The sequence below is a fragment of the Coturnix japonica genome, chromosome 5 (assembly GCF_001577835.2).
Source record: "Coturnix japonica isolate 7356 chromosome 5, Coturnix japonica 2.1, whole genome shotgun sequence".
In the NCBI taxonomy this organism is placed as follows: domain Eukaryota; kingdom Metazoa; phylum Chordata; class Aves; order Galliformes; family Phasianidae; genus Coturnix; species Coturnix japonica.
The window spans coordinates 13,060,605-13,085,164 of NC_029520.1; the positions used below are offsets into that span (position 1 = coordinate 13,060,605).

Below are 24,560 nucleotides of genomic sequence, written 5' to 3' on the forward strand. Positions count from 1 at the left end.
CGATATTGAGTGGTTTGTTTGTTCTATCTTTCTGCTTCTTCCCCTCCCAAGTTTTCCCCCCACCCCCTCCCGTCAAATTCTGTCCCTTTTATAGATCTTAATTGCTTAAAAAGTGAATGATAATCATCCAGTTCTTCTTGTGTACTTTTCGGGAATATAAAAGAATGAAAAAGGAAAAGCCGTGTTAATTATACTGAGGTTTGATTAACAAAGGTATGTGATCAGTAAGTAATTCAAGGGAACTTGTTTACAGATAATGTTATCTGTATTGTGCTAATCATTAGAGTGTATTAGCAGTAGTACACGTTACAAGGAAGCAGATATTTAACAGTTGGTTTTGTTTTTGTTTTTTTTTTTACTTTCTTAGTTTATTATATGATTTTTCTTCTCACGTGCTTATTTTAAACAGTGCCAAAGTTGTTCTTTTTGATGGATTACCTACTGGTGTCTGGAACCTGTCTTTTAAAAGGACATTTCCGGAGCCATTCCTTTATACTTGGTGTTTGGTTTTAATCCCATTAGAGGTAAATTAATACTATAGAGTTGTGTAATTGCTGTGCTGCACGGGGTTGACAGGGAAATCAAACAAGAACATGCTTACTTTAATATGAGAAGTACCAGTATTTATTAGTTCTGGTGTTTTAGTCTTCAGCTTTATCTGTGCTGTTTAGTAGTCGCTCTGCAGTGTAGTGTTATTTTTCTCAGTTAATTAAAATATATGTTTTTTTGTGGGTTTTTTTTGTTTTATTTTTTTGTCTCACTGATATGTTTGTAAGGCTTCTTTTCAATAGATAACACCATGTAAGAATTATCTTGGTACATGGAAGTGCTTGTTGAACCTCCAGACAGGTTTCTGTAATTAACATACTAGCAACAACTCATGTTAGTGTGTAGATTTTCAAATCGCATGTAGCGTGGTTCCATCTGGTGAAAGATCCTCTGCAATCAGCAGAATTGCCTTTTGTGGAGTGATTATGCTATGAAATTGGTTCATGTAATGCAGAAACTGGGAAATTTTAAGTTTTGAAAAATAGTGTTTCCTCTGCAAGTAGTAACAGTTACTGCACTTAAACTCAGTATGACAGTTGGTTAGAACTAGCAGTGGAAATTTAGAAAGTCTGGTATGTTAAATGCTTAATAACTAGGAAGTCTTCATTCTTTAAATATTCCTGTGTTTTCAAGGCTCCAAAAATCCCTGTTCTGTTTTGTTAGTCTCACATGAGTTTAACTGGTGATGATTTAGGCACTTCTCAAAACTCAGTTTAAATAGAATAAGGAAGGTGCATAAATTTTTAATAAATTGTTTTTTTAAACTCTGTATACAGACTAGAATAACTAATGTGTCTAAGCCCTAAGTATGAACTAAGTGTATATTTCTTATACAATACTTTGTAGCGTTTCAGCAACTTATGTTTATGTGTAATTTGATACAAATAGCATGGTTTCTTCATTTGTGCATAGCAAAAACTGTGTTTACATAAGCACTGTGCTAGAGGTCCTAGGATTATCCTTGTATTTAACTTTCATAAAGCCATGTGCTTTGTGTCCATCTGGATTACGCTACAAGTTGGCTGTAGACATAAAACCTGCATGTCTACTTTCCTTCCATCTTTTTATACATCTGAATCAGTTTTAATAGTGGTATCATCCTCAACTATATTTCTAGCCATGACAAAAGCAGCCAAAATTAAGAATTCATCAACTGAAAGATGAAGAACATCTTTACTCTGAGAGCACTTTAAGAAGGTGTGCATTGGGAGTCTACTTCTCCAGGGATATTCAAAACATTCCTGGACACATTCCTATGTAACCTACTATAGGGAACCTGCTTTAGCAGGGCACTGATCTGGATATTCTCCAGAATTCCTTTCCAAGCCCTACACTTCTGTGATTCTGTGAGAGGAGGATGGGAAAACTGATGGTAAAGATTGGAACTATTTGCTCTCTCTGTCAGCTTTTAATTCTAGTTTGGTAACAAATCAAGTTTTGAAAAGTTAGGTAAGAGCGATTGTGGCAACTGAGATTTAAGGGGTTGGTACTGCGAAGGGACAACTGTAAGCTTCTTACTTTGAGAATCATGCATGTATGTTTGTCATACATTATGGAGTTATCTTGCCTTATCTAGTTGATCTCAGTGAATTGTAGAATTCTTGCTTGTGGACACAAGTAGTGGTAGGTTAAGGAGAATGAGATCTGTGACTGTTGTGAAGAAAAAAAACTTGAATTAATCACCGAGTTTCTCTCCCTGGAAGGTGAGTCCTTAAAGCTCTAAAAAACAGATGATTTGATATTTAGAGCAAATGGCCTATAGTATAGTCCGGTTTTGTTGGTGTTTTTGAGCTGTGTCAGCATCCTCTGTAATTTATCTTTTTCAGTATGTGGATGACAGGCTTTTTCTTTGTTTTTCTTTATTTCAGTGGGTTTATTCTTTAACTTCACAAACTGGAAAATCATTTGAGATATTTAATTTCAAATAAAAAATAACTAAATATGTGAAGCATCTGAAAGATTTGATAACAAACTGAAAAAACACCCATAACTAATAGCTGAAATAAAAACTACCCTGCTAGAAGTGTTGCCTACCTTTAAATATGAAACACCTCAAGTCTTTAGAGTAAGTCAACAGGGGCATCCAATCATTTAAGGGTTTGGATGGGTAAGGCTTGTAGAAAATGGTTTTTTTATGGTTATGCAGGCTGCTTGGAGAAAGGGTGGAAAAGAAGAGGGGGAGAAAAACACAGACATGACAGGCAATATCTGTCAAGTATGTATGTAACCCTGAAAGTTTCTTTCCCTGACTACTTGTAAAGCATCTTCTGTTGTGTCCTGTCACTACACAAAACAACGTTTTAGAAAGATGTCCTTTCCCCTGATATGTATGCAAATATATTTGTTATGGTAACTGTCCAAACAGAGACACTAATAGAGTGGAGAGTGTTGTGCTTGTTCCTGCAATTTCTGAAAAGAACAGAGCTGTTGAAAAGTTAGACTTTATTAATATAAATCAATTTAAGTAAGAATTGTACTGTGTCCCTATCTTCTGTGCTGCTGGGTCAAGGACAGCAATTTATCTGGGCCAGGGGCTTCATTTCAGAGTAAAAATATTAGTGTTTATTTAATTCTGCAGAATGTTTTATTATGCTGAAGCTGTATGTGGGGAATTTGGATCTGAGCCACTGCTTTTGGAATCTTCAGCAAAGTTTCCCGTGACTTCAGTGGTGTAGAGATCATGTTCCTAATGAAGACCACAAAGGTAAACCATATAGTAGTAGGAAATGAGAGTCTGGAATCTAGAGGAATTTGAATAGGTGCAGTGAGTCTGTTTTCACCTGTCTTGCTTTGAACTCAGAGAGATGAACCAGCAAATGGTAGGATCTGTGGAACGGCATATAGTTCTGAAATTTTGGGGAAAAAAAATATTCAGGATCTGATTTTTGTATGTTTTTGTGGTTCCTTTGAAACATCTCTGAAGTGACCTTTTTCAGAAAGGTCTGTGAACACATGCATGTAATAAAACATAATAAAGCAAATATATGGATTAAAATTTGCTGTTTAATCTTGCTTTGTTCTGCTGAACTGTGCCCTAGCTGCTGAACAGTGAAATTAGAAATGTAGTGTCTCTCCATAAGTGAAAGGAGAACTTGTGGAGAGGAAAGGAAATCAACCCCCCTGCTATGAAACTAGAAGGTCATTATGATCTTTTTCAACCCAGGCCATTATATGGTTCTATGATTTAACAATGCATAAATATTTACATGCTTTATTATTTCAATACCTGAATTTCCTGTGTTTTTCTTTTACATAGTGAATGAATGTGGCTGGCCTCTCCAGGGCTGTGAAAATAGCTCAGTGTTATTAATGGCTTAGTTGCAGTGGAGAACGGTGTTTGCCTTAGGAGGAAGTGCTGATGTTCTGTATATATGACATCTCAGGCTGGAAAATTTTGAGAGCAGATCTAAATATTTCTAGTTCTCAATGCAAGTGTAGTTGTGCCTATCATCTTAACATCCCCAAGGTTTGCAGCAGTTAAACTTATCATTCTTCTTTGATATATAATCATTAGGATTGCTCTAAAAGCTGGTTTTGTTAAGTGCAATAGTCATTGGAGCAGGCTGTAGAAAAACAAGGGGATGTGTCAAAATTCCCATGTATTTTAGTTATTTTAAAGCAAGGATGGGAGTCTTTAAAACTGCTGTGTTTACTGAGACAAGTGAAATTATCTGAAGCTGGGAGAAGGAGTTTATGGGTATATTCTAAAGTCTCTGTACGCAAGACTGAGTTTTCTGTACTTGCTGCCCTTTTGGGGCTTGCTACAAGTTTCTCCTGCATAAAACACAGGATGCAAATGTCCTTTCCAAAATACATATACTGCATGCTAAAGGAGGAGCCTCCCTGGACTGTTAACAACTTTGTACCCTTATAAGAAACTTCAGCTCTTCACATTTCCTGCTGGATTTTATTTATTTATTTATTGTCCTTTTTTTGTCCTACATTTCCTGTTTAACAGATGTCAAATGTTTTTGTTGGTGAGATAGCAAGTATCAACAATCCCACTCTATACAAAGCTGACCTATAACCATAACAAAAAGGTGAATAATAATGCCTAAAAGTTCCTTAGGAGATCTGTACTGTTGCTGCCTGGTATTTCTGTCTAGGAAAGTGTTAAGAAATTAGAGTAAATTAAAACAAGCAGCCTTTTTCAATAATCACTTGTAAAAATGATACAGAAATGAACTTCCACCCCCAGTACAAATACCACCCCACAAACACTATACCAGAGAAAAGGAGCTGTTTTTCTTCTTTTTTTAACTCTGAAAATTGTGAATTGTACTTAAATTGCATGGCAGGTCAAACTTGGTTCTCATAAATCACTGTTTCTGCATTTGGAATGTGTAGAGCCTTGTCTGTGTACATGTTGTGTGTTAGTGGTATGTCTCAGCAGATTTTGATACCTCCCAAGAAGATTTTTCCACTTAATATTAAGAGAGTTTTGCTTTTTCTGTTGCTTAACAGGTAAAGATCATAAAGTTTTTAATCTAACCTTATTTTCAGATGATACAGTGACATGACTTTTTGGAATGCTATTACATTCACAACATGCTTTAAGCTAATCTGTCAAATTCAATTAATACAATACTTGATGTTGGAAGGTTTTTTCCTCCTCTTGATGGTAGATACTGTATAATCATCTCGTGTACTTATCTTGTGAGAATCTGCTTAGAAAATATAACAACATGCCACTTTGACATCCTAGAAAGCGCTATAAAAAGTCTGTTGCTATGTTTAAAAGTCTGCGTTCAGTTGCTATAGCAATAAAATTCTCAAAAATGATGTACAAATTGCCACAGTTCATTACCTGCCCTTTCTGGGACAGGGAGATTATTGGACTGAGAATATGACAAAGCTCTCCAGTGTGTAAGAGGAGAGAGTTTTCATAAAGTCCCGGGTGGGATGTGCTGCCACCTGTAAGCAAAATGTGGCCTAAATATAAAAAGCAAATATCTGTGCTGAAACAGATAACTCAGTTCCTACTTGATTCAGCTTCCTCTTTGTGACTTCTGTGATGGAGCTCAGTATTTTGAGCGACTTCACAATTCTCTGCAAGACAAGTTGCTGAAAGTGTTTTTTTCTCTCTAAATTCTTCCAGTCTCTTTATCTATGAGTGTGAAAACCAACATACACAGTGCAGCGGACTGTATAGGCTTTGTCTTTGTAACATTAAAGCTGTCTATCTGAAATGCCCTTGATCCTGAAGCTGCTCTGGCAACTCTGTTATCAAAAAGAAAATAGATGAAATAATAGCTGATGGAATTCTTAGCATCTTGCAGGAGCTTGAAGCCTTGAACATCCTGTTGCTCTTTGAAGAGATCAGGAAATTCCGTTTCCTATAGTAACATAGACACTGGCATCTCTAAGCTCAGAGTGGAATTGCATTCTTACTTCAGATACTTCCTACCTGTTGTTCTCTTCTGTGAGCAGTGTGCTGTATGGGAGGAGGGTGAAGAATCTGGGAGGAAAAAATGGGGCTATGTTAGAAAGCAATGCAACAGTTCTGTTCTCTTTATTTCTAGTTGTTTAAAGAATCTTCAAGGTTCACTTGAGGTTAACTCAAACTATGCAGCATTTTTTTCCTGCACTTTAGTTTGTGTGTTGCCAGTAATGCACAACAGTCACATTCATTTCAAGAGTTTTCCTTAGCACATGCTTTGAATTTGAGAGCTCTAATTTTGAGCATGTATGAGTCGTAGAAATGTCTATTTCTATTTCTGTGCTTCATTTACAGTAATGTAAATTTTACTGTTTTTATATTATTATATGGAGAACCTATTTTAGTAGGGTCTGTGCAGGAGGAGAAGAGGAGGAAATGTGTGAAACTTTAGCTTTTATATTTTTCAAAACTGGTAAATACTTGACATGCAGAAAACTGATTTTCAACAGAGCTGCAACCAATGCCTATAGAATCATTACTCTAGTTGGGATAGCAGGTTCCTAGGCAACCTGTTCTAGCTGTGGATGTCTCTGTTCATTGCAGGGAAGTTGGACTAAATGGCCATCAGAGGGCCCTTCTGACTCTAAGGATTCTGTGATCCTAAGAACATCAGTTTGTTGTATACTTCAAAGCCGTTCTGTATATACAGAGCATTTAAGGTCGTCTACCTCTAATTTGCTTCTGCTCTGAAAACACAAACTTCACTATGCCTTCCATGCCAGGTTCAGCAGTTCAACTGCTCACCAGCTTCAGAAAATACTGCAGGAAGAGGCAGAGTACAACGGACAATATGGCTATATAAGCTTCTTTCTAAGAAAAAAAGAATTGAAGTGAAAAGCCTGATGGCTATGTGCTAGAGACATATTTCTCTTTATGTATTGGCCACTAGCCTTTATAAGTGTTAGCTATGCATTTATTCTTTCCATAATCTATTTTAGGTTTTGTTTTCCTTGGAATAAAGATTGTGCTTGCTGTTATTCTGGTTTTCAGCCAGTTATTCTTCCCCCTTCTTCCCTGCCCTTTCTTCATTCTCTCCCAGTAGCCTTTGAACTCATCTAAATTGTTGAGTTTGGCCAGAGAGGATCTTGAAAGTATTAAGTTCCTACAGATTTAGTGCAAATAACTATTGTGGTAAGAGGAGAGGCCTGGAGTATTGCTGTTGAAGGGGAAGGGCTCTGCTGTGAAATTGTCGCTGATTCTATTTGATTTGCTAGCTGGTGTTGTGGCATATATGAAGCTCAAAAGTAGGCACAGCAAGTACAGTCTCTCATTCTCCCAGACTGGCAGGAGGACAGACAAACGAGTAGGATTATTTTTGGTGAGTGAGAGAAGATACAAAATCACTGAAATAACAAAACCTGTTTTTTGGCTGTTTGAGTTCAGCTATTTGAAAAACTTGTTTCTGCATTTGGAGAGGTATAAGTTACTGTCCACTTGTGCACTGATATCTAAACTATTTTGGAAAACTGTTACAAATAAAAATGAAGTACAGGTCATGAAAGCCTGTGCTGTTGACTCTCCTATGATTTTCACACCCACTTCTAATAGTTGGTGGCAGTTTGATTTTCAATCTTCTTCCTAAAGCAGTGCAGAGCACTTTTAGGTTGTAGAACAGACACCTGTTTTGCATATTATTCCATCAAGGTTGCAGGGCCCAAAGGGAAAAGTGCTTAAGTTTCTGCAGTCATTGGGAACAGCCTATAGGCTACTTGTTCTGTTCTTCAGTCAGGCTCATGGGAATGTTGTTGGTGAAAAGGATCTTCCCATGGCAAATAAATGTCAGTTTTCTGGGTAGATGCAGTCGTTTTAATTAGACTTTCCTTATGTAACAGATGTTTTGAAGCACAGCCAAGAAGAAAGTATTATCCAGAGAGAGCAGCCTTCATCTGCTTTCTGGCCATTTGGAAAAGGCATTTGAGTAAAAATCAGATGCATGGAAACTTTCAGGGAACAGAAGCAATTTCTCTGCTGATTATGACCTTTTACTTTGTTTATATTTAAGGTCAGCATGCAAGCTCTGAGGCTGAAGAAACTCATGGAGTTCTACACCATTGGCACTGCTCCTTTGTACCTGCTCCCTTATGTGCCCTTCTAAGCACCCTGTCATAGGTTTAGCATTTCCTTTATAACACACTCAAAGTACTAGTCTCTTTCCCTGAAGACTACCCAGTGTGTAAATATTGTTTCTGTTGGTTAGATAATGTGCATGTCATTCTCTTTTTTCCTCCTCCTTTCATGGGTTAAGTAACATCAGGTAAACCAGCAGCAGTAAACAGATGCTCAAAAAATAAAGGGGAGATAGAGATCCTGTTTAAAAAACAAAAACAAACCACCACCACCAACAACATAAAACCACACAACAACAAAACCCCAAAAAGGAAAACACAGCAACAAGCCCTTCCATTCTGGCTTTATTCAGCTTACTGTAGAAATGCTATGGCCCATTATGTTGAAGTAAACTTAAGTAAAAAATGACCAAGATCTTATTCCTTCTTCAGTGAAGAGTTTACATACTTTATTCTTGTTAGTGACTGATAAATTGTTCTGTGATTAATTGAAAGAAATTAACCTGTGGTAACATCCTGTTTTCTTTCTTTGCTTTATCATCTGTTTGGGCATAGTTTATTTTGCTTAAAAATAAGCAAACAAAGCCTTTAGTCTAGATAATACTAAATTTGTTTCTGTTTTAAGCAGGAAGCTTTGTGTTACAACTTTCTAACCACCATCTTGTTGAGTTTTTGGTATCCTTCTCCATCTATGCTACTGGGTGCTATTTTGATCATGACAATTCCTGAACGTAAAATCAACTTAAGTAATATCTACTTTTCCTGTTGCATTATTTATTTGAAACAGTTGCTGTAATTTCTCATATGTGGTTGCTTTCAGAGAACTCAATAGGAGTCTTGTGTAAATAAGAGATGCATGACAGCTCCTTGATATTCTGATACTTTTAAAAAGTATTCCACAGCAATTTTTTTTTTGTTAAATAGTATGTTGTGCATTCAGAAGTTCTTGAAGTTGAGTGCTGCTCCATAAAGCAACTTTAAATAAGTTGATAATTTAAGAAAGGGTATCAGTTACAGATTGCTGTACATGGAACACAAAGAAAACATGTAACACCAGGTTCCTGTCTTTGTTCACTCTTTTATGGAGGCAGATGTTAGCTTAGTGTCTGTGAAAAATGTTCATAATTTTCTGTCAAGATCTGAAACTTGATGAACTGGAAAACAAAAAAACATTGCTGGATTTGCCTAATGAGCAAAAGAAACTATGTTTTAGTTTATAACCATGAAACATAATTCCCCTTGAGTTCAGTGTTCCTTGCAGATGAATGTTCAGGGATGAAATTTACTTTGTTAAATTCAACATGGAACTATGCATTCAGGACAACTAAAAAGTATGCTAACTTTGGAGTATCTTAAAACAGATTTACTTCAGAAGTGCAGAAGACTGAATGTTAGATAACAAAATGAATTTAACGTCTCAATGATTAGAACCTGTTCCGAAGCTGCATTATGGGTTACCTGTGTTTGATAAACTGTATTGGTGAATTTTACTTAACTACTTTGTGGAGTCGTCATTTCTCCTTTGCAGTCATGAATCAATTCTTAACCTTCTTCAAATAAACTTTTACTAACATAGATACATTCCTAGTATTTTGAATGCTTTAAGATTGCTAAAACATTTGCAAAATATAGTGAAGGATATACAAGAACATATACAGTCAATAATTGGATCTTTCAAATGGTTTAGAGTTGAGCTACTGCATCCCAAGCCTTTTTAAACAAACAGTTCTAATATTCTGTTACATTTCTGTTATGAAATAATTATTTAAATTGGTGAAATTTCTAATATAAAGATTGATAATATACCACACCCATTTAAAGCACCCTTAGTGTGTCTTCAATATATAAACCTTCTTAAGGATTGTTACCATCTCAGCTGTGCAGCTTCATAAGAGACAATGCAACAAATCAATTCTACGTGCCTTTATTTAACTAGATAATTTATGTAGCTTACTTATGCTTGATTTTGGCTTGGTGTTGTTACAAATGAAGACCAAGTATGAACTTGGTGATAACTGAAATGCCATTGCTGCACCTTGCTGCAAAAATGAAGAAAATGTAACTTGATTCTAGGAGCACGTTTCTGTGGCTGTGCAGTATATTGTTTGATTAAGGTACTAGTTGCAACTAAAAGTGTGTTTTTACGTAAAAATTTCTTTTTCCTTCAACTTAGTTCAAAAGCATGCTTACATGCATTTAGAATTTAAGTGTTTTTTTGTTTGTTTCACATGTCAGAAAAATAAAACATGGTACCATTCCCTAAGGGTGGCAAAGGAATTGTTTTAGGAAGTACTGTAGTTCTCCTGTTTGTTTTCTCTAGATCCTGCTGTTGTTTCCTGAGTTAACTGACTAATGAGTAGTTTGGAGGGGGAGAAAAAAAAAAAAAAGATAGAATTTCCTTTAAGTGAAACACAAAAATGGCATGCTTAGTTTTTAAGTTTATCCTCTTCTTAATAAAATGAGAAATAAAAATTTTATCTGCAAGAGGGTTAAAAACAGAAAACACTTGGAGCAAATGCTTAGAGAATGAATTTAGTGGTTTGCCACTAACTAAGAAACATTAACAACAAAAAAGTTTGTGTTGGAAAAAAGATTTTTACATGGCTTAGAAACATATTCAGCACAATTTAACACAATCTTAATTTTAAAGATCTAAGTGTAATCATTATTAATTTTATTTTAGATTTAAAAAAAACCATAGATGAAAGTGTTATATCTTGTTTGATCTAGCTTGTCAAGCATTGCTTGAATCATAGTCAATTGCATATTATGTAGAGAAAATAAAGCAAAGATTTGAAAATGTTTAGTGAAGCCTATTACCCTGAATTGCTTATTTAAAAGCTAGTCATTTTAGTTCCATCTTTCTCATTTCTTATAATACATGAGCCAAAACTGTTGGGAAGATGGTTTCCTAATGATCTTAGCCTGGGATGTAGATAGTAGAGAAGACTAGTAAAGAGAACTAAGATTTTAGAAGTTGATTATCTCTTCTTTCCTTGAAGAAACTGCCGTCATAATGATAGAATGAACAGGTTATGTTTTCTTCCTAATTTGTGGTGGATAGTTGTGGGTATCATTTAAATAAGGTTACTGGACCCAGTAATTTTAAACCAAAGAAAATACGTAAAATATGATGTTTGAATCACTGAAACATTGAAATTAAAATAGCTATGTGATAAAGATGATGAAAAGCATTTCATAACCATTGATTCCTGTGCCAAAGACAAGAATTGGAATTAAATACTTCAAATAAGGAAAGGCATGCCTGTATATGTGACCATGGAAACAATTGCGCATGGCAGATTAAATTTACTTATATTTTACTTATACTAGATCTATTACTTTATTTATTGCAAAATTAGAACATTGTGCTTTAATTAAAGAAAAAAAAAAAAAAAAAGGAATTCCAAAAGCCAAAAAAAAAAAAACATGTCAAAATTCTATAATAGATGCAAATTAGTTTTGTGGCCATCTTCTTTCCTTAGACATTCCCTTGCAATTTCCATTTTGAGAGTTCATGTGCAAAAAAAGGTCAACAAGCCTGATCCTAGATCACTTATTTGTATTATGTTAGGTTTTCTGCTCCTCTGTGGGACAGATTCTCACTGCCTAGAAATTCGAAGTTTGTCTGCCATAGAGGTAAATTAGGCTAAAGAAGTGACAAGATTGCAGCTCCTTGGTAGTTTGTAATCAATAGATGTAATTTTTAATATTTTTTCCAAATCTTTCATATTGTCTAAATCCAGAGTAGCTCATGTGATGTCAGTGGGTAAGGATTTTGCCTTTTTTTGTTTTAGCATTGAATTACTCTAAGCCCCATAATATATGAATATCTTGCTAATGTTAAGCAACAATTCACAAAGAATGGTGCTTGCTGTAACTATCTTTTGGGTGAAGGTGATAGGTATTCAGAGACTGTGAATTGAGTGTTGCAGGCATTTAAAAAAGAGAACAGTTCCCTTCTTATATTCATGTTTCTTTGACTGCACTCCCAAGATTTGATGTTACTGATCGCTGATTACTTAGTGTGTCTTGCAGGCTTTACAATAGGAGGACAAGGTGTGAGCCCTTTTCATTGGTAGAAAACAAAGTAGGCTGCTTACCAAGTTTGACAGTCAAAAGCTAAATACAGTTTGGCTGCTCTGACCTTGGGCATAGATTCTTAGTTGTCTATGTACAGTTAGCCTATGATGTGTAGCACAGAAATAGTGCATGAAAAGCTTTAACGTGTATTATCTATTTGTAATTAAAGCAATCACATTGTTGAATTTCTCTTATAGATCTGGCTTACTAAGAATGCCAGGAAAATACTACTTACTATAAAATAACTTTTGGAGCTGTAAAATCATGTGACTGTTTCTCTTTTTTTCCAAAGTCTGAATATCCTAGGAGGGGAAAACCCTCCATTATATGTCAGACCAACCATATATTTAAGTTTATTTTACATTTCTGTTCCTACTGAAACCTAATTCATACTGGCAAGCAAATAATAATTAAAGAAACTGTGTTGTGTTGGACTGGTCCATACATTCTTCAGGAGAAAAACACTGGGAGCTACAAGAACAACTTAAAATATTGCCCCAACTTGTACAGATGATCTGAGATTGTTTTCATGTTTTTTTTTCTGACTCAGCCAGATGTGAGACATTGGGAGCAGAAGTGTAAGGAGCACTGTGCAAGTGACTATATCTGATAGGTAAGGTAGTGTCAAAGTGAAAAATAGACATACTCTGGCAGATAATAATGAGGAGGAAAGACAACTGTAAAAATACCTCGTGTAAAGGCTGTGAGGGGTGTATAAACTTTCTTACCAGTCTGTTTCTTGATCCCTTGGGAAGAGAAGGATGAGAAGAGTCTACTGATTCTCCCCTGTATTTTCTATTAAATAGTATTGCAGTCAAATGGAATTTTCTTTATATGAGTGTAAAAATAAGAACATAGTTTACTGTGTGAGCACATGTGTATGTATCCATGCTTAATTTGAAAAGTGCTGGAATTGTCTTTTCTCCTGGACAGTTCAATATTTCTGGTATGGTTAATCTTACTATTTTTCTAATAAAACTGAAAACACATTCAGTGACATGCCACCCAGATAGCTTCCTAAAAACATTTGAAGTTTTTTCATATTTAAGAACATAAAATACGACAAAACAGGGAGATGCCTGGCATTCTTCTGACTGAGGTGTGTTTATTTCTTCGAGAAGGTTACTTTGGAATCTAGCAAAATACTATCCTATGGCAACAGGATTTTAGTCTTGGCAGTACTTTTAGCATGTACATGTAATGGAAGAAAGTCTTTTCTTCCTTCTTTCTGCTTTAATATCTATCCATTCCTTCCGTAATGCTAATTACTCATAATTGGTATAAAGATAGTTATCCTCTGTTGTTCTCTTTGTTCACATTGCTTTCATTTAAGAACTAAATCCACTTCACTGGCAATCATTAGAACTGGATGTCAAGGTCACAGAAATTATTTGCCTAGTTCAAGACAGGAACTAATCATCTATGTGTTAGAGCTTCCTTGGCCAGAGACTTTATAACTAACACTTATAATTTCTTTTAAATTTCATTTCTGTTTCTACCCAGAAATGTCTCTTTTTCAAATTAGAGAGGTCCCTCCTTTTTCAGATTGAAGTGCTGCTTTTTTTTTTTTTTGCTTTTTTCTTTTTTTTTTTATTTTTGTAGAAATTTGCGATTTCTGACCATTCTTGAATCTGTGTACCCTTTGTATTCTTTTTCATTATTTTTGAGATGTGACTAGAACTGCTGAAGAGCTGGGCATGGAATGCTTATACTCTATCTTGTTCTCAATTCTTTCCTACTAATTCTTAGCATTTTTTGCATTTTTGGCTTCTGCTGAATGCTATTCTCAGCGAAGTATCCAAAATGACTCAGAGCTTTTTCCTGATGGGTAAAACATAATGATGAGTTCTGGTTTAGCTAAGTATATTTAAGGTTATTTTTCCAATATGTGTTAATTTACACTTTTCAGCAGTGCATTTTATCTGCCACTTTATCGTTTAGTTCCTCATATCTTGTAGCTCACCTTGGCTGGCTGTAGGTCTGATTTCATCTTGCCTTCCATCAACTGTTTTTATATACATGCCCTCTTTTCCAGATCCTTCATGTTAAAAATCCTTTGTGTAAAGTGTGAGGGGGTGCGTAAACTTATCATTCTGTTTCTTAATCCTCTGGGAAGAGAAGGATGAGAAGATCGTACAGGTCCTCACCTGTATTTTCTATTAAATAATACTGTGGTCAAGTAGAATTTCCTTTGTATGACAGTAAAAGTCATGACAATACTGAACATGGCAGCCCCCATGGAAGTGTAATCTCTGCAGCAGAAACACAGACCCATAACTTCTACCCTTATAGTCTTCCTTAATCTGTAGGACAATTTTCCCTCTTGTTCTGGTATTGAATTTTAGCATAGCTAATAAAGCACAAAGAAAGACAGTCTCTTTTAGATTTAGCTCAGTGTCAAAATGTGAACATTTCTTATCCCCCACATTATCACCTTGAGACTCTGCCAGAAGTTACCAAACTTCTAAAAGCTACAATAGAATGGGAGATGTCGTACAACCCCAGTTGTTAAGAGTTTGAACTAAACTGTTGTTTGAAAACTGGGATGGCTGAGTGGCAAGCATATGCCCTATCCACTTACTGTTTCTGTGGAGAGCACGGTCTGGATGAGACACACAGAACAACTGGAGTGCGATGTTATATTTCAGTGGCAAATCTTGGCACAGGATATGCTCTGCTCTCTTTTAAAGTCTCTTCCATAAATAACTCTGCTCCTTTTATCAATTCCTCACCTCCCCCTCTTTTCATTTTATGTAATGAAGCCAAAGTCTTAAAAATGTAAGCCCAAAGTTCTGTAACTCTTCCTACAGAAGTAATTCTCTGGTTTAAGTGCACCTTTTCAGTAGAGACTTCTTGTGCCCAACACTGATAAAAATGTAATAAACATGTGAGGTTTATTTAGATGTTGATGAGATTATGTGTAAAGCTGTTTTTGGATCAGCTCCTGGATGTAATCAGTGAAGGAATGGTGTTGACTGAACAATTTTAGCACGGAAATGTTTTGACAAATCAGACATTAATAATTTGCTGCATTTGGTTTATGCTATTCCAGAAAAGCAGAGCTGTTATTTGTCTCAAAACTTTGTTCTAAACTGTCTAACTACCCATAAAATACATCTTTTTGGTACAGTGCATGCCAGTCAATCCATAAAAATTCCTTTCTTATTCTGATAGCTTTGATCTTTATTATTAGCTTTCTTGCATTTATTTTTGGAGAGCAATCTTAGGAAACCTCAAGAATAAGGTTAGGTTAGCAAATCATCTGTTATTAAAGGCTTAATACTTTTATATTCGGTAACTTTCAAAGGAATACATAGTTGTATTTTTCTTACCATACTTTCTAGTATAAACAAGCCAATCAAGATATTTTCCAAATTAGTGCAAATTATAAAGCTCCTGATTCTAGAACTTAAGACAATAACCAAAATGAACCTCATTTTCTTTCGTATGAATGACTTGTAAGATCTGCAGAGATGGATTTAAATGTAAGAGGAATTATAATATATTAATTAATAATTAATTAATAATTATTAGGAATTAATAATCCATTCATTTATATATGGTTTTGGAGTGTGACTTTGTGGTTAAACATTTGAAACACTGACTTCTCTGTAGTCCGTATTTAATGCACTTTGGTTTCCTCAAAATGAGTAAATCAGGAGTGGGATGTTACATTCTTCTTTGCATCCTTAGGGTTAATATCCTGAAAGTTAAGCAGAATAGAAAGTTTGAGATGCTAATGGTGTGGACAGCCTCTGCAAGCTCTTTCTTCCTGAGGACACCTGCAGAATAAAGCCTTTAATATGTTGGGGTTTTTTTTACATTAAAGTGTTAAACTGATCCTGGGATTCTATAGATAAGGACTAGGTATGATGAACTAAGAGGAAAGTCAGGTTTGGAATCTATTGTTTGTGTATTAGCAGCAATCTTCACTCATGGTGGATTCTGATGATAACTTAGAGAAGGGCTTTGAAAACACAGGAAATGAGGGCTTGCTTTCCTTTCTCATAAACAACTGTTTGCACTTATTTTTCTCACTATCCTTACAGCAAGTCAGGAAATCCATGTTCTTTCTGAACTGATAACCAGCATGCTTGTTCTTTTTTTTCCCTGTACTAAAATAGTGTTTAGGTGATGAAGGGTTTTTTCTTCCTTTTTTTTTTTTTTTTTTTTCTCTGCAGCTATCTCATTTGCATGTCAAATAATGATGAAACAAGTGTAATGATTTTTTCTGTAATTTTGGCTATGGCTGATAATCTGTACCAACTGAGAAGTGCACTTTGACTAGACCAGAGAGATTAATATGGTGTGTAAGAGCAGGAGAGAATTAGAACAATTTGCTTCTCAAGCCAAAAATAAGACCAGAATTGAGCTGAGAAAGCCTTGCAAGTACTACCTGAGATGAGGCCTCCTTCCAGGTTATTTTCAAAGTGGGGACAGTATACAGAAGCTTTCTTCTTCAAGTAGTCAGTTGAAGTACCTGTGTAGATAGTTGTCATAATACCAGCATGATGCATCTCTCTGTTTAAAGCTGGTATTCAACAGGCTTCCATCTTCTTACTTAAAAGACATTTCTGCACTGGGAGTTTGTTCAGATTCCTGATCTGAATCGGTGCATGTTCTAAAGAACAGAAAGTCATAATGTGAGTTGCTTGAAGATGATTTCATTTCACAAAGCTTACCAAATTTTATTTATAGGTGAGGTTTATATTGGTGCTGTGGCTGCAGCATGAAATGTTATCATAAAGAATGCAGATTAATATTTTAGCTTATAAGACATAAGAACAGGTTTACCGTGAGCATCTCTAATGGAATGGTTTCTGTGTTAACACAGCATCTCTGAATATGAAAAGTGCACATAATTTGTTTTACCTCAGTCTCAATGACCACATCATCATGTTTGAAGGAGTACGTACACAGCACTGAAGTTAATTAATTCTGACTTCATGTAGTAAGTAAGCAGAATAGTCCTCTCCACAGTACACATCTTGAAAATCAAAGTCAAAATAAATAATTAATTTAAAAAAAAATTAAGAACTGCACAGAGTGAAAATGTTGCTATATAACTATATCTGGAAGGTACTTTTCAGTTTAATATGTTCCCAGAATCATGCTTTCAGTAGCAATAACACAAGCCACAGAAAACTGTAGCCGATTGAGAACTATAGACAGAAGGCTTTCTACAAAGAATGTTTGCAAAACCTTGTATTGTGAGTGTATACATCCTTTGAATAAGGACAGGGCTTTTGGCTGCAGTTTTGCATTGATTTGGATAACATTAAAATTTGGATAACTCTTTGGATAACATCAAAATCAACAATCATCCATTGTCTAACTAATGGTGATAATTTTATTTATTTGCTTTTTGTGTGGTTGTTTTTTGTTCACTATGGTTTGTTTCTGAACCTAAGTACTGATACAGAAAATTAGTATAGCTGCTAGCTTTCAAACTGTTGCTATTCCTTACAAGTGCACCTAAAAGTTTGCATTAGAAAATTTCAATGTTATTGTTTATTCAGATTTCCAGATCATTTGTTAGCAGGACAGAAAGGGTATATTTATTGATTACTGTGTTTCTTCACAGACAGCTAAACACACAGAGTTAGTGTATAATCTATGGATGACTGCTCTATACATATCAAAGTTGTCAGTATTTGATGATCTATAGCATTTCTGTCTCCAATTTGAAACGCTCAAATATGAGAATACTGCTGGATGACTGGAGAAGGTGACTGAAACATGGGATTCAAATTATGTTTTTAGTAGTTAATATTCTACCTGGTGCTAAAAGTGAAGTTACTTGAGACTCTGTCCTGACTGTTAGATGTGGAAGAAGTGTGGGAATACATTCTCACCCAATTTGATTTTCCTCATCTGGCTTTGAGCCCCCAGAATACTGATAAACTTGAATAAATCAAGGAAGGGACAGTGAAGTAGAAAGTACACATTCTGTGAGGGGTATCTTCAGGAACCACCTGTTACTGCTCAGCCTGAAGATGAGGCTACTCAGGGGGATCTAGTAGCAGTCTTGCAATATGAAAGATGTTACTGAGAAGGACTCAGAAATTTTACAGAGTACCTAGTAAGATGATGAGAAACAATGGTAATGAAGTACAAATGAAATTCTGACTGCATATATAAGGAGAGAGAGGTACTGTGGAGGTAAGTGAACACTGGATCAAGCCTGAGAAATTCTGCAGTTTGTCCTTAGAAAACGTTCACATCCAGCTGGGCAGAATGCAAAGCAACTTAGTCCAGTTGCTTCAGTGTCTATGCTGCTTTGAGAAGAATGTTTGTCCAGGTGAACTTCCAATTTGAATTCATTGATTCTGGGAATTATTCATCCAGTATGACAATCATTCAGTAACATATAGGAGTGATCAAGTAACAGTCAACTCTCAAATATCTGTGCATATCACTGAAGTCACTGTGTTTTTTATTATGATTTATTATTTTTAGAATTAAAAACTTCTTATGCTGCTTTATCATTTATCTATGCAAGATGAAGAGCTTAGTGTATTCATCTTGCTCAAAAACAGAAGACTGCAATTGCACTTTAGGATACCAGATAAATCTATTGCTGCTTTGTTCAAAGTATACTGTCCAGGATTATACTTTTTAATTATGGAAGGAAGAGTTCTCAGTTTCTTCATTTGGAAAATGTTTTGCTTGCTAGCAATAAGAATCCTGAGTCACTAGGCAATGGTGTTCTGCCCTAATTGCCTTCAGCTTTCTTTTTTTTTTTTTTTTTTNTTCCTGTTTTTTTTTTTTTTTTCTTGGTTTGCATCTGAATATACCTGAAGTATATGTGGTATTAAGTGATAAAATTGTACTGTAGTCCAAAATTGCCTTCAGTTTTTTTTTTTTTTTTTTTTTTTTCTGAGTTAGGCCTTTGGTAGTAACTTTTTCCAAATTATATAAAGTAGATATCCAGCTGCCCTGGAATAGTTTGTAAAATGGTTATATGTAAAAATTGAATTTGAAAATACTATTTCACATAATTTTTAAAGGGTGAAGGGGAGGGGGAGGGTGGAGGAAGAAAGGAAGAAAGGCAGCAAAGAACATGAAGTTCATTCTTTCCTGAACTTGCCTTCCCTTCCCCAAAAAAATTTGTTCTCTTTTTACATTAACTAAGGATGTTGTCAAATGCCAGTTAAAGAGAATCTTGGCTCAAGTTCCCAACTCAGCCTACATAACTGATGAAAATAAATATGTAACTAGGATGTGATGTATAATACATGTGGTCCAGACACTGGAGCTGTTTCTAGGTTTCTCCAAATATATGAGAAGGAACAGGAAAAAAAAAAACAAAAACAAATGACTGTTATTGACTACATGATGCTCATTTAGGTCAAAGTATGTTTGTCTGTGTTATTATCTACAGATATTATTGAAATTGTCATGAGCAATTTCTGTTGGGCACTTAATCAGTGTATGGTTCTTGCATCAGAGAGCTTTTTTCAGGACCATAAGACAAAGGCCGATGCTTCTTCCTGAACTAGTATGTTTTTGCAGATAGAAAGTTATCTAGGAGGAAAAGAGTAACACCTTTTTACTCACATTTAGCTTTCAGCTCTCTTGGATTTTCTTTTTCTTTTTTTTTTTCCTTTATGTTTGCTGTCTTGGTCATAAGATCAGCGGTTGTTTTTCCTCCAGATATTTCCTAGCTCTACATTCTTTGTGAAATCATGCTAACTGATATTTCTTTTAATGTATAAGACAAAAGCCTAAAGCTGAGACCAAAATGGAGCTTAAGTATAGAATCCCAGAAAACACTGTATGTTACTCTGTTGGAGTTGCCAAGTTTCTTTATACTCTTTATTAAAAGTTTTAGGTACATGATGAAACCAAATGAATTGTTATAGAAGTCAGTTTTATTTATAGTGTACCAGAATCACCTCTCATCACCTATTTATTTATTTATTATTTTTATACTTAGCAGAGATTTGAATCGTAACCAGACATACACAGGGATATGCCTTTGGATGCTCTCAATCAGATTTGTAGGAACATGCGTCAAAAGAACATTTTATTCTCCTCTGATGTAGATTTTCATTTATCCTTTTACTTTTAGTTTGCAACCTGAAATTGTTTTAATTGCCTAGTCATATTAAGTTATTTGGGATTTAATCTCCATATTTCTCAAAATGAAAATAGAAGCTTTCATGTAGCAGTTGCATACCCTTTGCATGCCCCAGAGGTAGTGTTCTGTGTCTTTAAATAGAAACATTTTCTCTGTCTTCCAGGTTTTACCCCGCATAATTTTATGGATAGTAATGTGTACAGAACTTAAGAATGTAAACAGGTCAGGTTCAGTTGTGGTTAAAGTTATACAGAAATTCTGAAGCACCAATGCAAAATACTGAAGAAATTAAGACATCCTGAATGTGTTTTTATATTGTTGTTCTTGTTCTTCAAATGCTGGCATTGCTTATTTATACCAGTGAACTGTTTGTGTGTGTTAAATGCTTTGTACTTGTGAAGGTTATGGCACAAACACATGAAAAATACACTAGTTTGCTCACATTTGGTTTGAATATTAAAATTCTAGGATTTCTTAGGTAATTCAAAATTGCAAAACATAATTCAAAGTACTCTACAAATTTCATATATTTTTACAGCTGTATAAAAGGAATGCAGAAAGGTACCTTTCTAATATTGTACTGTTTTGCAACTACTGTAAAGGCCAACAAAGAAAAACACTGCAAAAACACTGCATAGTTGTGCAGCTCAGCTGCATTCATGAGTATGTAACTTCCATTGTTGACAAATCAGTGTTCCTTGACTTGAACAGAGGCAGTATGAGGTCAAAAAATATTAATATAATGCTTTCTTAATTGTTTATTTCAGAGAATTTGAGGTCAGTTGCTATGCTGTCAGTGGAGATGGAGTAAAGCACCTTTAAGCTTTTGCTAACACTGTACTCAGCTGTGACTCAGAGAGGGTAAGTTAACTGATTGTACTTAGTTTTATCTGCTATGGTAAAATGAGTTACAGAGGGAACACACTGAAAGCCAAGGGCCTCTAAATACTTTTCCCTTTTATGGAATAGAGCTCCCGGATCACCATTTCCTGGAGATTGTACTCCAAGCCTACACAGTGGTAAAAGTAAGTTCTCTGCATTCACTGATCTATATCTGACAACAGATTTGAGCTTGGGATCATTTTTTTCCCTGACTATTTTAAGCAGGAAGTTTACAGTAACAGACAAACGTTAAGAAGCACTCCATCCTCCATGGCTTTTTTTCCTTTTGTTTCATTCTCTACACTGTCTGATGAAAAGCATAAGTGCTTGGTTTGTTTGTTTGTTTTAATTCATTTTATAGGTGCAAAAGGCTCATGCAGGTTAACATTCTAGAGGTTCACCCACATCTGTTCTTCTTGTAATATGTGAGTGAAGAATGTCTACAAGTTTCTAATTTTGAATTTTTAAAGATTGTTTTTAAGCTTTTGCAATTTCTAGAGTTGTTTGGGGAATGGTTCTGGTATAAAATAATACATTAATCTCTTGACAGACTTTGAGAAGACAGATCTAGGCCAGACAAAGCTTATTCAATACTTAATTGCAAGACTCTCATTTCTTTTATTGTCTTAGAGACTAGGATGTTAACATGTTCACTTGGAACATTTCTAAGGTGTGGATGTATTTTGTTACCTATTCTTTAAATATCTTAAGGGGGAATAATTCTGTGTGGGTTTTACTGCAGAGATTAATGCATGATTTTCTTTTTGAGTGACGTATATTTATGCTTGAGGAAAGGATATGAATTTTGCAAAGTTAATGGTAGTATGATTCCAAAGACTGGCACAGAACCATGCTTAGTATCAGGGTATTTACACTCTTTCTACTACTCAGAACTGAGTAAGTTTTTAAGCTGTTTTTTAGGTGGATATACTGGTGATATACTGCTGCAGATTCTAAGGCTATATTCCTTTCTAATACTCTAATGAAAAGGAAAATGTATCTTTCTGATAAATAAATTTTACAAGGACATTTCTTTCTTTCCTAACTATATCTCTGAGGTACAGATAAGCTCCTCAAGTTCTTGTTCAGGTGTTCTGATGAACTGCTTTTCTGTGTTTTGACTCTCACTGGCATTTACTAATTTTCACTGCCTGACAAAATAGGCATGTCTATCAGTAGTGATGGAAGAGCACTGCTTCAATACTATCTAATTTCCAGCATTTCTAAACCTTTTCCCACTACTGTCAGAAGACAGCTGTTGATGCAGAAAATGACAAAACTCTTGGCATGAAGACTGCTTTATTTCTTATACCCAGTTGCAATGTTTTGTGCTGTTTAAGAGTAACAGCATTTACAAAGGATTTAGCCTACTGTTTTTATGAACACTGCCGAAGTTAATAAGCTTTTGGACTGAAAAATAATTGGTTAGGGATTAGAATTCAGATAGTTTATAAATTAAACTTTATGTTTGTATATGTTACTGAAATAGCAAATGTAGTAGCTCTTGCTTTGGCTCACCAGTGGTCTGCAGCAGTAACATCAAGGAATGCAGATATCATGCTTATTTCAAGAAACCTCGGACTATGAATAAACGGATGTACTCTTTTGCTTATACACATCTCAGAACTGTTGTGTTCTTTGTTTTTGTTTGTTTTCTGGAGAGGTATTAGGAAAAACAAAGAAGGTCAGAAGAAGATATATTCCTACTAATCAACACTACTTAGAGACTTGGAGATTTTTCCTGTGTTTAAATAGCTTTGTAAAGAAGTCTGGTTCTTCTTCAAATAATAGAACAATAGAGAAGTAAGTAGTGTAGTAAAAGTGTAGTAGCTGCTTCTGTAGGCTAAAGTTTTCACACACTTTGTAGGTTTTCCTAGTTCTGTGAAAGGTGAGGTGAGGAATTAGTAAGTACTGAGGCTGCTTTGGTATTTCTTATGACTGTTTTTCTCTCTTGTTGATGTTTTTGCATTTTGGACAATTTTAATTGCCAGCCTCAATAAACCAGCATGTTCTTCAGTAATCTTCCCTTCCCTGAGATGGATGAGAAAACTAGAAAATTTATCATAGGTTGTCAAATTGCATGAACTTATATGAGATTATCTCACCATTATGATTTTTTTTTTACTCTATCCTAATCTCCAGAGCAGTAAAAGAATAATGATGAATTTAGTTACTCAGGTCTGGGAGAAGATAATAATTTTTGGACACAGAACCTCTACTTGATGTGTGTACTCAACTTCTTGGCCCACTCTTTAAGTTGTTGCTACATTAGAGTACAATAGAGTACATTAGAGAGCATAACACAGTACTATATACAGCTGCAAATTAACTGTTAAGGGAATATGGTTTACTTGTCTAGTCAGTCACTGTGTACATTGTCTTTGTTAACCACCTAATCTGTTGTCTGTAGGCGCCATCAAGGAGTCAAATGATTTATTTGTGAGAGCTGTTCCTTAATTGTCCGGTAGGTGTCAGAGTAAGTCTTGTAATACTTCTACTGTAGCTGTAACGATTAGTACCTATCATTTCCCTGCTTACAATGTGAAGGCAGCAGCTCAAGTTGATACTAGCAACAATAATTTTCTCAGCTAGTAGGCATTCCCCATTCAAGCATTACTACTATTTTGCTTTGAAAGTGTCTTGCACATTGTTGTTGTCTATACAGCACGTGTTTATAGTGTTTGCCCAACTCACCTAGGCCTTTGAAGTGCCTCAGCATGTGCCCAAAGAAAGAGTGTCGTGGTTTGACTCACCAATTTTCCTCCTAAAGGTTTTCCTTTCTTTGCAATCTAAGATCATATTCTGTAGTATTAGGACTTTCTTGGTTACTAAAAGGAATGCTAGTTATCCAGGTTACTGTTTTCTTCTTGGAGGATCTATAGAGAGGGCAGTTTAATTACAGCCAACACAATTACAGGAGGCAAAAATAAAAAAAGAAAATCTGTGACATGAAGGGGAGTGGGAATAGCAACAAGAAAGGGAGCATTTACACAATTATACTTGACCTTGAAACTTTAATAAAGCACAAGTTTATATTTTTAATTTTAAACTTTAATACTGTTTGTTATTGTAAAGTGATCTCTATGTTAGAGCATAGTTTTTGAAAATGAATTTGATATGTATTTTTGGCATCTAACACATCTAGTGGATCACAAGGCCTTGCAGCAGTTATACCTTCAAGCTAACTTGGAACAGTCTCATTCTCAGCAGTGTATGGTTGTGCTAGTCCACACTGCAGATCAACGTGCTCCATTCTGCCCACCATGCCAACCCTACCTGAAGAAAGTGAACAATCAAAAGAGGCACAACACAACAGTTCTTCTCCAGCCAAAGTAAGCACTCTTAGAATTTTTTTTCTGATACTTATTTTGGGCTTGAAACTGTTTTTGTAAATTCAGGAGTCTGCAAAATAACATATTGTCCTTAGCTATACATTGGTGTACTCTGATAAACTGAC

The 24,560-nt window shown here is 35.2% G+C and overlaps 1 protein-coding gene across 29 annotated transcripts in view; it reads left to right on the forward strand.

Moving 5' to 3' along the window:
- The window catches only part of MRVI1 (murine retrovirus integration site 1 homolog), a 76,235-nt gene that overhangs the window by 21,699 nt on the left and 29,976 nt on the right, over positions 1 to 24,560 (forward strand). For 10 of the 29 annotated variants that reach the window (XR_001555518.2, XM_015864009.2, XM_015864034.2 and 7 more), the window contains 5 exons: positions 3,128 to 3,253; positions 20,989 to 21,082; positions 21,191 to 21,246; positions 23,514 to 23,567; positions 24,249 to 24,435. Coding sequence is in view for 27 of the 29 variants with exons in the window: in XM_015864009.2 (XP_015719495.1) it covers positions 24,367 to 24,435 (69 nt within the window). In the remaining 2 variants the exon portion in view is untranslated. The other 19 variants (XM_032445018.1, XM_015864014.2, XM_015864015.2 and 16 more) reach the window with 13 other exon arrangements.